General features: G+C 37.6%; 1 protein-coding gene and 1 long non-coding RNA gene across 4 annotated transcripts; one reads left to right on the forward strand and one right to left on the reverse strand.

The window, feature by feature from the left end:
- Window positions 1–5,815: 5,815 nt before the first annotated feature.
- LOC110771640 (NADPH:adrenodoxin oxidoreductase, mitochondrial-like) lies at window positions 5,816–14,175 on the reverse strand. Of its 3 annotated transcripts, none has more exons than XM_088251917.1 (15): window positions 14,109–14,175; window positions 13,637–13,696; window positions 9,940–10,220; window positions 9,738–9,842; window positions 9,409–9,522; window positions 9,258–9,311; window positions 9,027–9,143; window positions 8,760–8,869; window positions 8,597–8,670; window positions 7,919–7,980; window positions 7,563–7,761; window positions 7,236–7,296; window positions 6,958–7,025; window positions 6,475–6,620; window positions 5,816–6,297 (listed from the first exon to the last, which is right to left on the reverse strand). In XM_088251917.1, the coding sequence occupies exons 3-15, from the start codon at window positions 10,060–10,062 to the stop codon at window positions 6,073–6,075; spliced, it is 1,458 nt and encodes a 485-aa protein (XP_088108043.1). In that variant the 5' UTR covers window positions 10,063–10,220; window positions 13,637–13,696; window positions 14,109–14,175; the 3' UTR covers window positions 5,816–6,072. The 3 variants fall into 3 exon arrangements, with proteins under 3 accessions (XP_088108043.1, XP_088108042.1, XP_088108041.1); XM_088251916.1 differs by having other exon boundaries at window positions 13,637–13,699; XM_088251915.1 differs by having other exon boundaries at window positions 13,637–13,715; window positions 14,109–14,169.
- On the forward strand, window positions 11,500–12,767 carry LOC110771641 (uncharacterized). Its single transcript, XR_002528911.2, has 3 exons — window positions 11,500–11,843; window positions 11,933–12,006; window positions 12,623–12,767. It is a non-coding gene; the product is annotated as an uncharacterized LOC110771641 (long non-coding RNA).
- Window positions 14,176–14,579: the final 404 nt, after the last annotated feature.

The raw sequence follows: 14,579 nt of genomic DNA on the forward strand, positions 1-14,579 counted from the left end.
ACTTGGAAAGGTATCATGTTTGGGGCCAAACTGCTGACTCATGGGCTGTCTTGGAGGCTTGGGAAAGGTGATAAGGTTCATTTTTGGAAGGACAAGTGGGCTGGTGATATTCCCCTTGTGCCGCAGAGTGAAACTATGGACGAAGCTGACTTTGATAGCACTGTTTCTCAATTCTTCAAACATGACTGGTGGGATGTGGACAAGCTTCGTAGTGTTCTTCCTGAGGATGCAGTTCAACGAATCATTTCTATATCGGCTGACTTTGGGGGCAGGCTTGAGGACACCCAAATTTGGCAGCCTACTACTACTGGTATGTTCACTGTAAAATCAGCTTATAATTTATTATTTACTGGAACTGATTGGTCTGACCCTTGGTGGAAAATCCTCTGGAAGATGCGTGTTCCCCCTAAATTGCAATTTTTTTGCTGGCTGGTCTACCAAAGGAAAATGAACAAAGGGCTAGACGTCATCTCACCACTGACCCTACGTGCCAGAGTTGTGGCTGGCCGGTTGAATCTGCTCTGCACATCTTAAGGGATTGTATCAAGGCAAGGGAGGTTTGGTCCCTTTTCCTTAATGGCCACCAGTATGATTACTTCTTCCAATCAGATTTCCAACCATGGTTCTTAAGTAATTTATGCTCCCATTCAGTCTATGATAATCACCCTTGGAAAGTGGTTTTTGTGTTCATTTGCTGGTATATCTGGAAGTGGCGAAATAGTAGAGTCTTTAATGCTGATAATGATTTTCCCTTTATGCCTAAAAAGATTATTTCTGATGCTGTGTCTGAATGGCTTAAGGCTGATCCTTCTAAAACCATCCGAAGGGATCAAATACAGGTTATGTTAGCTTGGGAGCCCCCTGTGATTGGTATGCTAAAGTTAAATGTTGATGGGTCTCGAAAGGGTATTACTGGTTGTATTGGTGCTGGTGGAATCATTCGTAATTCCTTTGGAGATTGGATAGTGGGATTTGCTGTCAACTTGGGGATGGGTCAAATCCTAGATGCTGAACTCTGGGGATTATTCTTTGGTTTACACCTTGCTGTGGAGAAAAGGATCCCTAAAATCTCCATTGAAATGGACTCTATGACTGTTGTTCATCTTGTGAAACAACATGCCCACAACTGCCTCCACCCCCTAGCTGGTTTAATTAATTCCTGTGTACACTTGATGAGAAAGTTTGAAACTGTTGAGCTCTCTCACATCTACAGAGAAAGGAATGTTGCTGCTGATTGCTTGGAAAATTGGAGCCATAATATGGATCTTGGAGTCTGGTTCTTCGATGAGGTTCCTGAATGGTTTAGTTCCTGTTTTAATGATGATTTGCTGGGGGCTGCTAAGCCTCGGCTGATCTGTGTTCCCTAGCCTTTGTGTTTTTTCTTTTGGGGCTTGTCCCCCTATTTTCACCAAAAAAAAAATTTTCAAATTAATTAGAGGCCAAATGGGTGGACCGCACTAAAGTTTGCACGGTTGCAAAGGCGGATGGGTTGTTGGGGGACAAACGGCGTTACGTTGTGTGGTGGATGCCACTACATAAAGCACCCGGTAACCCGTTGCAACGAGCAGCCGGCTCACCAATTATTAATTGGAGTTACCCTCCAACACGAACAAAATTACATCCCTGTATTACTTTATTTCCACCGTCGGATGGAAGGAATTTCATTGATCAATGAACTACTTTTAGTTTCAGACCCAAAAAAACCCAACTACTTTTAGTACTAATTTCATATTCTTTTGTGACAGTTTGAGAAATAAATTTTTATGTTGTGGGGTCGCAAAAACAATGGAGTAAAAATTGAAACTAATTTGCATCCAAATCCAAGCTTATCCAAATCTTGAAGCAGATTTAATAAGGAATTTCTTAAAGAGGATAAACCTAATCGTTGCTCTAGGAGAAAACTCTATAAAAAAATCTCTAGCGGCCGACCCCCCACCCTTTCTATTCTATCTCATTTCTTCTCATCTCGTCCCATTTTCCCTCATTCCCTTCCTTTTCCATGCGGATTCTTTGTTTTTTTTGTTTTTTTATTATTTTATTTTGTGATGTAGAAACAGGCATCATGAAACATTGTCATATGATGTAGACCATGAGGCAGTTTGACTTTAACCGGTATGACATTGTGGCTCTCTTTGGGTTGCCCTAGAGGATGTAGAGTGGTGGTCTTGTTTTTTAGTTTGTTTTAGTCTAATAATTCCAAGAACTCTTTATGAGGTTTTTTATTTGTTTTAGTCTAATAATTCCCAAAAGGATGGTTGTTGACTCTGGAATTTTAATCATTTTTTGGGTTTTGCGTATTTTCTTAAGATCAATTCAACTTGTTGTTGCTTTTGGTAACTGAAGAAGTTATATCCATATTCAGCACCTTAGTTGCTTTATAATTATTTTTGTTTATCTTATCAATAAAATACTATGCCCTTTTATAAAATAAAAATAAAAATGTTGAAGCATATTTTGTTGAACTTCTTCACCCCAAGTGTTGGAATTTTGTCAACAATTCTGATAATTCTATTTTTGATGTTCTGAATGGTGTTGATGAGGATGTGTCATGTTAAGCACTTGTCAAATGAAGAATTGAACACCATAATGCAACCCGAAAATTCTTCTTCACTATTCTTTGAGATAAAATCTATCAAGAACAATTTTGGCTTTATTCTAAACAATTATCCTCTAGTCTTTTATATCTACCGACATAAAAGAAAAAATCCTAAACAAAATTTATATCTACTTGACTCCATTACTGAATTAGTCATTCCTTCTAAAATCACAATTTAACACATACAAAGTTATCTTGTTATAAAAAAAGAAAAGAAAAAAATTATGTACACGTACCAACAATGATTTGGCTAGAATGAAGGAGCCAAGTATTGCAACCAAAAAAAAAAAGGAGCCAAGTATTTCGGTTCCTACATGTATACCGATGTAGCATTAAAAATAATTTTAGAAGAAGCAAGACTTATTATTGTAAAGAAAATACTTCATTCCTTATAGGTAAGTATTTGCTTCTATATTCCTGCCAATAGCAATATAACATGTGTGCATAAGGTTTTTTTTTTTTTTTTTTTGGGTGTGTTTTTGATGAATTATTTTTGTATATGTGTCGAATTTTCTAGGTGATAGGAAAGAGGAGTATCTCCTAATAGGTAAGGAGGCAAATAGTATACTTACTGTAATTTCACATTTTCTTTTCTTTTCTTTTCTTTTCTTTTCAAAATGATGAACATGAAGAAAAAGAGAATCTCCAAAGAGGGCCCACAAAAGGTAGGTGGGCCTCAAGTACCAAACTGTTGCCTCTTGTTGGTGGGCCTCCGAAGGCAGCGGCATTAGCAGTAGTGTGGTGTTATGGAGCAGCGTTTGAAGAAAAAAAAGAAGAAGCAGGTTGTGGTGTCCAAGCAAGCAGCCAAAGCTACCCACTTTCTTTCTTTTAAGTTTTTTTTTTTAGGGTATACTGCCAAATTGCCCCCTGAACTTGTACATAACTCTCAATTTACCCCATGACCCTTTTTTTTAGCCAATTACAGGCTCGAATTAAATTTTATTATCAATATTCCCCCACCATCAAAATTCGAACATTTCATCCACTTTCTTTCTTTTAAGTTTTTTTTTTTTAATAAGTAAAAAAAAGGTCTTTTAGTTGTTTAGGCCAAGCTCAAGTGGTAAACTATATAAATCCCATATAATCTAATCTTTGGTGGTGGTTGACAGGTTGTGGGCCCTCTCTGCCCTGTACTTTTGCAACAGTGATCCCATGAGGTAAGCAGCATGATAAGCTATGCTAAGGCCCTCCCTCCCTGCAGACAATGTACATAAACTATATGCGATATCAGGAAAGGAGGATTGAACCGAGGATCTCGAATGCGTAAATACTCTTAATGAATAACATATTAATTACTGAAACCAAACAAGGCCTTCAAAAAAAGAAGCAAAAATGCCTAACTCCAACATGCCAAATGGTTGTCATAATCAGAGCAAAGACTTTCTGGTAAGGGTTAGGAGACAGCATGAATCTTCAAAATAGCACCCAGCCTGACCTGACCCCATGCTGGATTTGATTCAACATCAAAAGGAATAAATAGCTTTTCTTCTAGTCCTAAATGGGCAAATCCATCGTCATAGCTATCTATGAATTATAATACCACATCAAAACACATCAGACACACTTGATCAGAAGGGCAGTGGAGCCCACCACCCTCCCCAGAGTTAATAATAATATAAGATTATCATGACCTCAAAAAGCTATTTGTAATCTTGTATTAAGTCTCAATGTGAAATATGATGTTTTATGTCTTTCAAGTCAATCACAAGTCACATTAGTTAGTTTTCCTTTTCCCTTAATTTTTTCCCCCAAACTAGCTCTGTTCTTAACTGATTATCATCACCAATTTTATATTCAGATTTATGGAAGAACCCTATTTTGTGGGAGAGCGACTTTCATACAATGGGAATAAAACTTTTTGCTATCCTCAATCAATAACGCCAAAAATCATTTGGTAAGTAAGATTTGGTGAGATGAAAGAATCCCACTTACACCAGAATCTGCAAGCAATGTGATTGGCATGAACTCTAAAGCACACTGACATGGCACATGCCTACCTGCAGCAAAAAACCAAACCAAACCAAGCAAAAAGGAAATGAAAGTTTGTATAATCAGTATCAAAATTCTGCAATGTCTGAATTGGTTCTCATATTTTGATGTTGAAGCAAAGATGATAATGGATCCACAAGATTGGGTCCCCATACATATATATCAAGAATTATTGGAGTCAGGGGGAGAGCCAGAGGCCCTGAATCTCACTTCATGTACCAGCAAAATAATTCAATTTATGTTGGTGGTTTGTCAATGTCACAATTGCCATCCTACATCAAAATCACTTGGCAAATCAACAGGGTAAACTGGAAAGTGGGTGATATTTCCAGATACAACATTTTTGTATTTGCTTCAAAAGGCAGAAAGCCTTAAAGAGTGTGAAAAGAACTTCAAATGTAGGGTTCATTTGATAGGTCTCGGTGCAATTTAAGAAGATATCTTACATACTATTCGTAATGCGATCGCATCGAAATGTATAATTATAGAAATATGAATAGTATGTGACACATTTGTGTGTGGATTCACTATTGTCTTACTTTTCCTTAAAAATGGGAACTCTTTGATCATTTGCCCAGCTGAATTTGACAATCTTTTTAGTGGAGGCTATAGTGTTGTGGATTTTCAGCAGAGCAAGAGCATATGGGCGTGACATTGAAGGCCACAAGAAATTCCACAATTCAATAATCCCTGGCTGGGCTAGGGATAGGATCAAGATCCACCATAAGTGTATACTCTGAGACTTTTAAGAGCAGCTAGTCACTTGAAAATGGCAGCTTTTGAAAGTGCTTGGCATGGAAAGACATGGTGGACTTTGACTTTGAGCCGATATACCTAAAACCAATTGTCAACTAGTCTTAGACTTATGCATCCTCAAACACCATAATGCTTTGTAACTAGTTTTAGTTTCTTTTTCTTTGCCTCATTGATATTCTTCTCTCAATTCAAAGCTAAATATTCTGAACAAAAACAAGAGATCAAACCTAAATCTTATTCTTAAACACAATTAGAATTAAGTGAGTTTTTTTAGCATCGTTGAAAACCAATGATTGGGTTTGCATGCACACCTTCTTTTCTTGTTTACTTTCGTCACGTTTTAAAGATTTGTGAAAACCTTTGAATCTCATGTCGGTCGGTCAAAAAATGAACCATAAATTCATCCTTCCTATTTTACCTTCAAATGCATGTAAAAACATGGGAAGGCCTACACTTGAACGAACAAGACAAATGTTACAGAAACTAGCAAAATGCTTTTCATTTATTTATTATTATTTATTTTGTGGGGAAAGGGGGACATAAAAAGAGTCACAAGAAAATCTCATGTTCAGCCAAAAATGGTTTAATAACTGAAATTCATAAATAAATGATCTCACTATTCTTTCTTTTCCTTCAATTGTAATGTATCCCTCTAGCTCAACAAAAAAAAAAAGTATAAGAAAACAACAAAACAAAAAGAAAAGAAAACAGAGAAACCCTGAAATGGATATTTACTCTGTGGCTACTTTCTGAAGCTCCTCCCACGTGGCTAATTTTTCCCTGGGCTTGTTTCTTGAACTCCCAAGCCTCCTTTCTTCTGAATCTATCTTTTCCCATCCACCAAATGGTATAACTCTAACATTTCGACTATCCAGCAATTGGAGGAGACCCTCCCTGCCTGAGCTAGATGATGATGCCAATACTCCTTGCTTAAGGTCTTCAGATATACTTGCAACCTGCCATGTTGATTAGTGAAGTGAGCAAAGCCGGTAATCACCCTAATCAAATCCGATAATCGGTTTTAATTATGATAGTTATTGGTTCCAAGATGCTTCATGTGCCACCACTGATGGACATGAATACACCTTATTAACCAGTACCTTTCCATCTAAGTAATGTAAAAGACCACTTACAGTTTCTTCTGCACAATAGAGGTTTGTAGCAATGATCCCAGTTGGTCCTCTCTTCAACCATCCACATACATACAAACCCTTCTCGAGCAGCATAGGATCTTCAGATGTATCACTTAGAACTCGCCCTCTAACATTTGGAACCACGCCTGCAAAGAAGATCATCATTATAATCCTTGCTTTGTCTCTTGTGGTCAATATAGAACCACTTCTGGCAAGAAGCTAATTTAGTAATATTCCAGAAATAGGAAACATTTTGTCACAAATCAAAACTTCTATGGAACCAGGTGAATTGAGGCTTTCTAAAGATTGAACCAACTAAAGTTCCAAATCAGTATGAAGTTTGCATTAGCATATCTGAGTGAATGATCTTCCCCATATTTTGTACAATCTCATCAACTTTGATGCTTAAACATAGGGTTTTGAGGGAAACTTAAGATCCAGATAGAATAATATGCCTCACTTCATATAACAGCATCTACATACCTTTCCGATGATCGAAGGGTAATCCATCAACTGGTATTGATTTGTAACCGATGCTCTTAAGCACAATCCTGTAGAAGAAAGAAAGCACATTGCCACTGTTGTCAGTACCATCTCTCTCTCTCTCTCTCTCTCTCTCTCTCTCTCTCTCTCTCTCTCTCTCTCTCTCTCTCTCTCTCTCTCTCTCCCACCCTTACTTTTATCACAAGCAACTGCACACACATTGCATGTGTATGCCTCTAGTATAAAATTAGCAATGGCTGAATTTCAGAAGAAAGTACCCGCATCCAAGATCTTCAAACTGTCCAGTACCTGCAGCCATTCGTTCTCCTGGTCTATCACCTAGAAAGTGAAGTTGAAAGAAGCAATTTAGTCATTGTCACTTGGATGACAAAAAAATAGAATCATTTACTTGTGCTATTGACAGCTTCCATAATTATTTGGAACTTGATGTTTGACCTCTTACATTTTACCATCATTAGTTTTGTCATTTGATGATGACATATGGTACAATCATTCAGTAATGTGTTGTTTACATGTGATATGGCCTCACTTCATTGGAAAATACATAAACACTTTTACTACAAATTATATGGAGTATAAATTACCTACGAGTTTTGTCTTCTCGAGTCTGACACCAGAAACATGGCCACTTCTCTCATTAGATTCTAGAAACTTATCTGGTTTCCGAAAGAAAACAAAGTGCAATTCACGTGGATCTGAACTGGGGTGTGAAGCCCTAGTCGTGGCTGCCTTTGAGAGCAACTCATAAACCCTTTTTCGAATTCGATTATTCCTCATCTCCTCCTTACCAAAAGACAGCAACAAGGTTCATGAAAATTACTAACAGTAAAGGGACTTAATAGACCACCAATAACAGCTTAGAATACTTCAAAACATCAATTTCTATATTTAGCTATAACAGTAACCGTGAGAGAGACAGAGATAAGATCAACTTAGATACCTCATCTTCTGGGGTTGTGAGTAGATCAGCTTCCTTGATGTGAACATGCAGATCTTTGATACCTGAAAAACAAAGACAACAACTTCATTTAATTCCGCATATAAAAAACCTCTACAAACAAGATGACCGAGTAATATTATAAATGAGAATATGATGACACCATTACACCAATGACCTATGACAAAAATATACAAACAAAATCTGATTGCAGATAATTAGAAACTACAAATACTTAAGTCTTTTTTGTAAGCTAGTTATAATTATTACAGAATTAATCCTATATCTATTCCCATAAAACAAGGAGGTCAATACTTGGAAATTCATAAGTGACTTATAAATATCATATCATAAGCTTTTCTATAAGGTTTTAAATAGATTATACAATACCAAGGACATCTTTCAAGTAAGATCAAGAAGGCCCACGGGCCCCTAGTCCAATCCCGCTGTAACACACTGCAATTATATTGCAATGTCACCACCACACAATCCAAAAATAAGTGTAATTTGAACTTTAAAATCCCCAGAAATTGCAAGCTCTTGTAAAAAAGGTCAAACGGACTAAATGTACTCCTAAAGTAATTACTTCTCAGTATAGCATCCAAACAAAACATTTTAGAAAAAAAAATATAAATCATATCCTTCACTTAGAATTAGAACGAATGTGATATTAAAAATCACCATTAATTTCACGCAGCTCTTTGGCAGTGCAAGCTGCTTGGGCTGGTCCCCGCCTCCCAACCAAATACACTTTCCTGAAATGACAATGACATCATTAAATATGAAACCCAGATAAAGTAGCAATTATAATGTCTGGTTATTCTCAAGATATGGGATAGCAAACCTTATAGAGCTGTCCTCAAGAGCTGCCAAAGCATGGCTCACAATATCTGTTGTAGCCAACTCTGTTGTTGGTCGTAAAAGAATGCGTGCAACATCAAGAGCTACATTGCCCTGAAACCAAAAGGAGCTATTTGGTAGGGATAAAACTCCTACGTAATAATAAAAGGCTATTTGTTTGTGTTGTGACAAGGATCGTGAAGTACATTTATTAACTGTAACTTAAGAGAAGGTCAATTCTATTTATTAACTTGATGAAGTATGAAGATACCTGACCAAGAATTACAGCTGTATCAGAGCTCTTCAAGTCGGGGTTTAGGTATCTGCAATTTGGGTGCCCATTATACCACCAAACAAATTCTCTCGCTGCATAGACGCCGCTCAAATCCTAGAAAGAGGTAAAAACCAATTATTTCAAAAACAAAAAAAAATTAGTTGCAATTCTATTGATCAAAAAGTACCACAATATTAAAGAAACAAAACCAAAACAAGCAAAACATACTTCTCCGGGGATACCAAGAACTCTATCACTTTCAGCACCATAGGCAAGCACAACCTGCGTATTGCACATAATGTTGGTCAAACAAATAAGCATACCAAGAATGACATTGCCAATGCCGGCATTATTTACACACATTGAGTCAGAACCCCACCACGTCGTACAACTCACGAAGCTCAGGGAGAGTTACAGAGGAACCAAGAGTTACATTTCCAAAGAATGTGCAGCGTTCATGTTGCGCAACCCGCGTAAACTGGTTGACCACAATCTGTTGCAAGTTTTCTAATAAAATAAGCTCAAATAAAAAATTTAATCCTCGCCACACCAAGAGAATTCAACAAAATAAACTGATAAAATTCAGAGGATACTTCTTATAAGAGGAAGTAAACTCGATTTTTGATAATGTGTGAGTTCACCAATTTCAATTTTCTTGAACTATTTTACGAAAAAAGAAAGAACTGAGACTCAGAATAATATGGTCACCTTGGTTTCAGGATGATCAGGTGCTACGCCGGAGCGGACTAACCCGAAAGGCGTTGGCAAACGATCAATGATATCCACCTGTGCTTCTTGATGCGCCTTCAGCATCTATTTCAGCTCAATTCATACCAATCATATCAAATTTCAATGCTTTATTAAAATTAATTTAACAACAAAGAAACACACACAAATAGAAAGAATTTACCTTCTCAGCAGTGTAGAAGCCAGCAGGTCCACTTCCGACGACACAGACGAGCAGAGGGTGAGAAGCAACGGTCGAGAAGGTTCTAGAGAACGACGTCCTGGCTTGAAAAATTGTCATTTTCATTGAAAAAATGAATCTGATCAAGTCGATGAGCTTGTAAGTGAAGAATTTGATCCTCAGGCTACGCCTTCGAGGAGGCGCCAATGGGGTAGCGAGCGTGTGGGTGGGTGGGCAGAAGTGGTGCGGTGGGGATGTGGTATGCAGCTTGATTTTTGATGCCGCTGCAAAAGTGGCATGTGCATCTCACGTGAGTCAGATTGTAGAGAATTATGAATGAAATGAAAGTCAAGACACAGGTAGGTCGATATCCGGGTCAGCTTTAGAACCCGGCCCATACTGCATGTTAGAGGCCCATTGGATACGTTGAGATGTTGGGTTAAGCTGACTCGATTAATAACCTTTTCTTTTGATTAGAGCTCGCTCGCGTGTTTGTTTTAGCTCGTGTCGTCTTCTAAAACTTGTGTTATCTTGGGCTGGTGTTAGTTAAGCCCATGATTTTAAATGGTCTAATATATGCCCACTTAGTGAGCTTCTAATCCAAACTAATCAAGTTGCTAAAATAAGCCCATGTTTCATTGAACACATAGATTGTTTTGTTTAGGGTTGTGTAAGGACCTAATTTTGAGCTTTATTATGTTTGATTAAACTGTTTTGAGCTTTATTAAGCTGTATTAGCATGAAATTAGCATTAATGTTGAAGATTTTGTTTTGTTTTGTTTAGTTGAATTGATAATGTTTGAGTTTTTGTTTTTTTTAAATTGAGGTATTGTTTTTGATTAATATCATGTTTATGTTGCTGTTTTTTGTTTCTTAAAGAAATCATGAATGAGTCGAACCCATTTAGAGAGGTGCATGCCACTACTAATAGTGAAGTTAGTTCGTCATCCGCATCCGTATCCACATCCGCATCCGCATCAACACATTTACCCAATTTACTCATCCCTCAAACACCAACTCAAAGTACACCTCATGCCCAAACACCACCTCAACCTAGTGGTCTTCCACCATTACCTCATTCCGGCCCAAGAAGAGAAAAATCGGAAGTATGGGATCACTTTGAGAGATATGAAGATGTGGTTGAGAGTGTGAAGGAGGATGGGAGCAAATATGCAAGTTTTAGAAGACGACACGAGCTAAAACAAACACGCGAGCGGGCTCCAATCAAAAGAAAAGGTTATCAATCGAGTCAGCTTAACCCAACATCTCAACGCGTCCAATGGGCCTATAACATGCAGTATGGGCCGAGTTCTAAAGCTGACCCAGATATCCACCTATCTGTGTCTTGACTTTCATTTCATTCATAATTCTCTACAATCTGACTCACGTGAGATGCACATGTCACTTTTGCAGCGGCATCAAAAATCAAGTTGCATACCACATCCCCACCGCACCACTTCTGCCCACCCACCCACACGCTCGCTACCCCATTGGCGCCTCCTCGACGGCGTAGTCTGAGGATCAAATTCTAAACTTATAAGCTCACCGACTTGATCAGATTCATTTTTTCAGTTCAATGAAAATGACAATTTTTCAAGCCAGGACGTCGTTCTCTAGAACCTTCTCGACCGTTGCTTCTCACCCTCTGCTCGTCTGTGTCGTCGGAAGTGGACCTGCTGGCTTCTACACTGCTGAGAAGGTAAATTCTTTCTATTTGTGTGTGTTTCTTTGTTGTTAAATTAATTTTATTATTACGTAGGAGTTTTATCCCTACCAAATAGCTCCTTTTGGTTTCAGGGCAATGTAGCTCTTGATGTTGCACGCATTCTTTTACGACCAACAACAGAGTTGGCTACAACAGATATTGTGAGCCATGCTTTGGCAGCTCTTGAGGACAGCTCTATAAGGTTTGCTATCCCATATCTTGAGAATAACCAGACATTATAATTGCTACTTTATCTGGGTTTCATATTTAATGATGTCATTGTCATTTCAGGAAAGTGTATTTGGTTGGGAGGCGGGGACCAGCCCAAGCAGCTTGCACTGCCAAAGAGCTGCGTGAAATTAATGGTGATTTTTAATATCACATTCGTTCTAATTCTAAGTGAAGGATATGATTTATATTTTTTTTTCTAAAATGTTTTGTTTGGATGCTATACTGAGGAGTAATTACTTTAGGAGTACATTTAGTCCGTTTGACCTTTTTTACAAGAGCCTGCAATTTCTGGGGATTTTAAAGTTCAAATTACACTTATTTTTGGATTGTGTGGTGGCGACATTGCAATATAATTGCAATGTGTTACAGCGGGATTGGACTAGGGGCCCGTGGGCCTTCTTGATCTTACTTGAAAGATGTCCTTGGTATTGTATAATCTATTTAAAACATTATAGAAAAGCTTATGATATGATATTTATAAGTCACTTATGAATTTCCAAGTATTGACCTCCTTGTTTTATGGGAATAGATATAGGATTAATTATGTAATAATTATAACTAGCTTACAAAAAAGACTTAAGTATTTGAAGTTTCTAATTATCTGCAATCAGATTTTGTTTGTATATTTTTGTCATAGGTCATTGGTGTAATGGTGTCATCATATTCTCATTTATAATATTACTCGGTCATCTTGTTTGTAGAGGTTTTTTATATGCGGAATTAAATGAAGTTGTTGTCTTTGTTTTTCAGGTATCAAAGATCTGCATGTTCACATCAAGGAAGCTGATCTACTCACAACCCTAGAAGATGACGTATCTAAGTTGATCTTATCTCTGTCTCTCTCACAATACTTGCACCTAGCTCTCTTATTAGTGGTTGCATATTTGCTCCCATCCTCCTTCACACTCTCAACCACATCTTCATATCTCTCAAAGTGATCCCTTACTTCCGATTTTTCTTTTCTTGGGCCGGAATGAGGTAATGGTGGAAGACCACTAGGTTGAGGTGTTGTTTGGGCATGAGGTGTACTTTGAGTTGGTGTTTGAGGGATGGGTAAATTGGGTAAATGTGTTGATGTGGATGCGGATGCGGATGCGGATGTGGATATGGATGCGGATGACGAACTAACTTCACTATTAATAGTGGCATGCACCTCTCCAAATGGGTTCAACTCATTCATGATTTCTTTAAAAAACAAAAAACAGCAACATAAACATGATATTAACAAAAAACAATACCTCAATTAAAAAAAAAACAGTAACTCAAACATTATCAATCCAACTAAACAAAACAAAACAAAATCTTCAACATTAATGCTAATTTCATGCTAATACAGCTTAATAAAGCTCAAAACAGTTTAATCAAACATAAAACAGCTTAATAAAGCTCAAAATTAGGTCCTTACACAACCCTAAACAAAACAGTCTATGAGTTAAAAGCTGTATATATATATCCTCTACATATTAAAATAGACCATCCCTCTGTATAGTTCCTTTTCATGATTTGTTTTGGTTCATGGAAACATAAGTGGCAGCATTGTTTTCATCTAATCTATTCAAGAAAAAAAAAAATCGGAGCTAGAGACTAAAGAAAGCTTATTCACAACATAAGGCAAATGTTAGCAGAATTCTTATTAATAACAGAGGACATTTATCCACAAAAAACAGAGGACATTTATCCACAAAAAACAACTAAAAAATCTGCAGAATTTCTGCAAAACATCAAAATCTGAGACAGAGAGACAGAGAGAGAAATGAAGAATACCTCAGAGAGTGGCAGAAAAGCTGCAAACTGCTCCAGAAATCTTTTGCTGATCTGCACCAACTGCTGCCAATTCAATTTCCTAAATCAATGAATTGTACTAAAGCATTGTAAGTACTAATAACAATTTCAGATTCACATGGTAATGCCATATACAACCAATAAAATATTAACAATTTCAGATTCAATCTCGCAAACAAATTGAGCAAGTAAATTTCAGATTCACATAAGCATTGTAAGTACTAATAAGAATTTCCAATTTGAAATACACTATGTACTATTTTTTTTCCTTAATCATGAACAGAACAGCAGCCGCAAGCAATCTGTAGTATTTTTTTCCCATCCCTTTGTAAAACCCATATAATCCTAAATCAATTTGAACCACAACCCAGCAGACAATAACAAAGCTAAGAACTAAACTGAACTTGGCAGCATAGCAATCAGATATTAAATAAATTGAAGAGGTGAATCATACCTGACAGAGAGAAAGAGAGGTAAATAAAATGAAGAGATGGCTGCGAACTGCTGTGCTGAATCTGTGAAGAATATAACATTTGGAGTGAGCCACAGATTCAAAGGGGAAAAGAAAAAAAAAAGGAAAAAAAGAAAACACAATCTGACCTGTGATGGCAGCGACTGAGAGAGGTGGCGGCTCTGAGAGAAGCGGAGGCTGAGAAGGCGCTGGATGACAGAGAGGATTGCCTGAGAGGGATTTTGCGCAGACAGAGCTTCTGTCAGAGAGGATGAGAGAGAGGAAGGAAGGATGAGAGAAAGGTAGGTTTGGCTCAGAGAGATGATGGTTGAGAGCAGTTTGGCAATGGCGCACACAGAGCCTCTGGTTTCGGCGGCTGAGAAGGAGAGAGCTTAGAGGTTTGGAAGGGTTTAGGGGGCGGCGCTGTAGCTGTGTATGAAGGAATGAAGAAGAAATAAAAATGGAAGAGAGGAA

The sequence above is a fragment of the Prunus avium genome, chromosome 4, assembly GCF_965620075.1.
Source record: "Prunus avium chromosome 4, drPruAviu1.hap1.1, whole genome shotgun sequence".
Classification (NCBI taxonomy): domain Eukaryota; kingdom Viridiplantae; phylum Streptophyta; class Magnoliopsida; order Rosales; family Rosaceae; genus Prunus; species Prunus avium.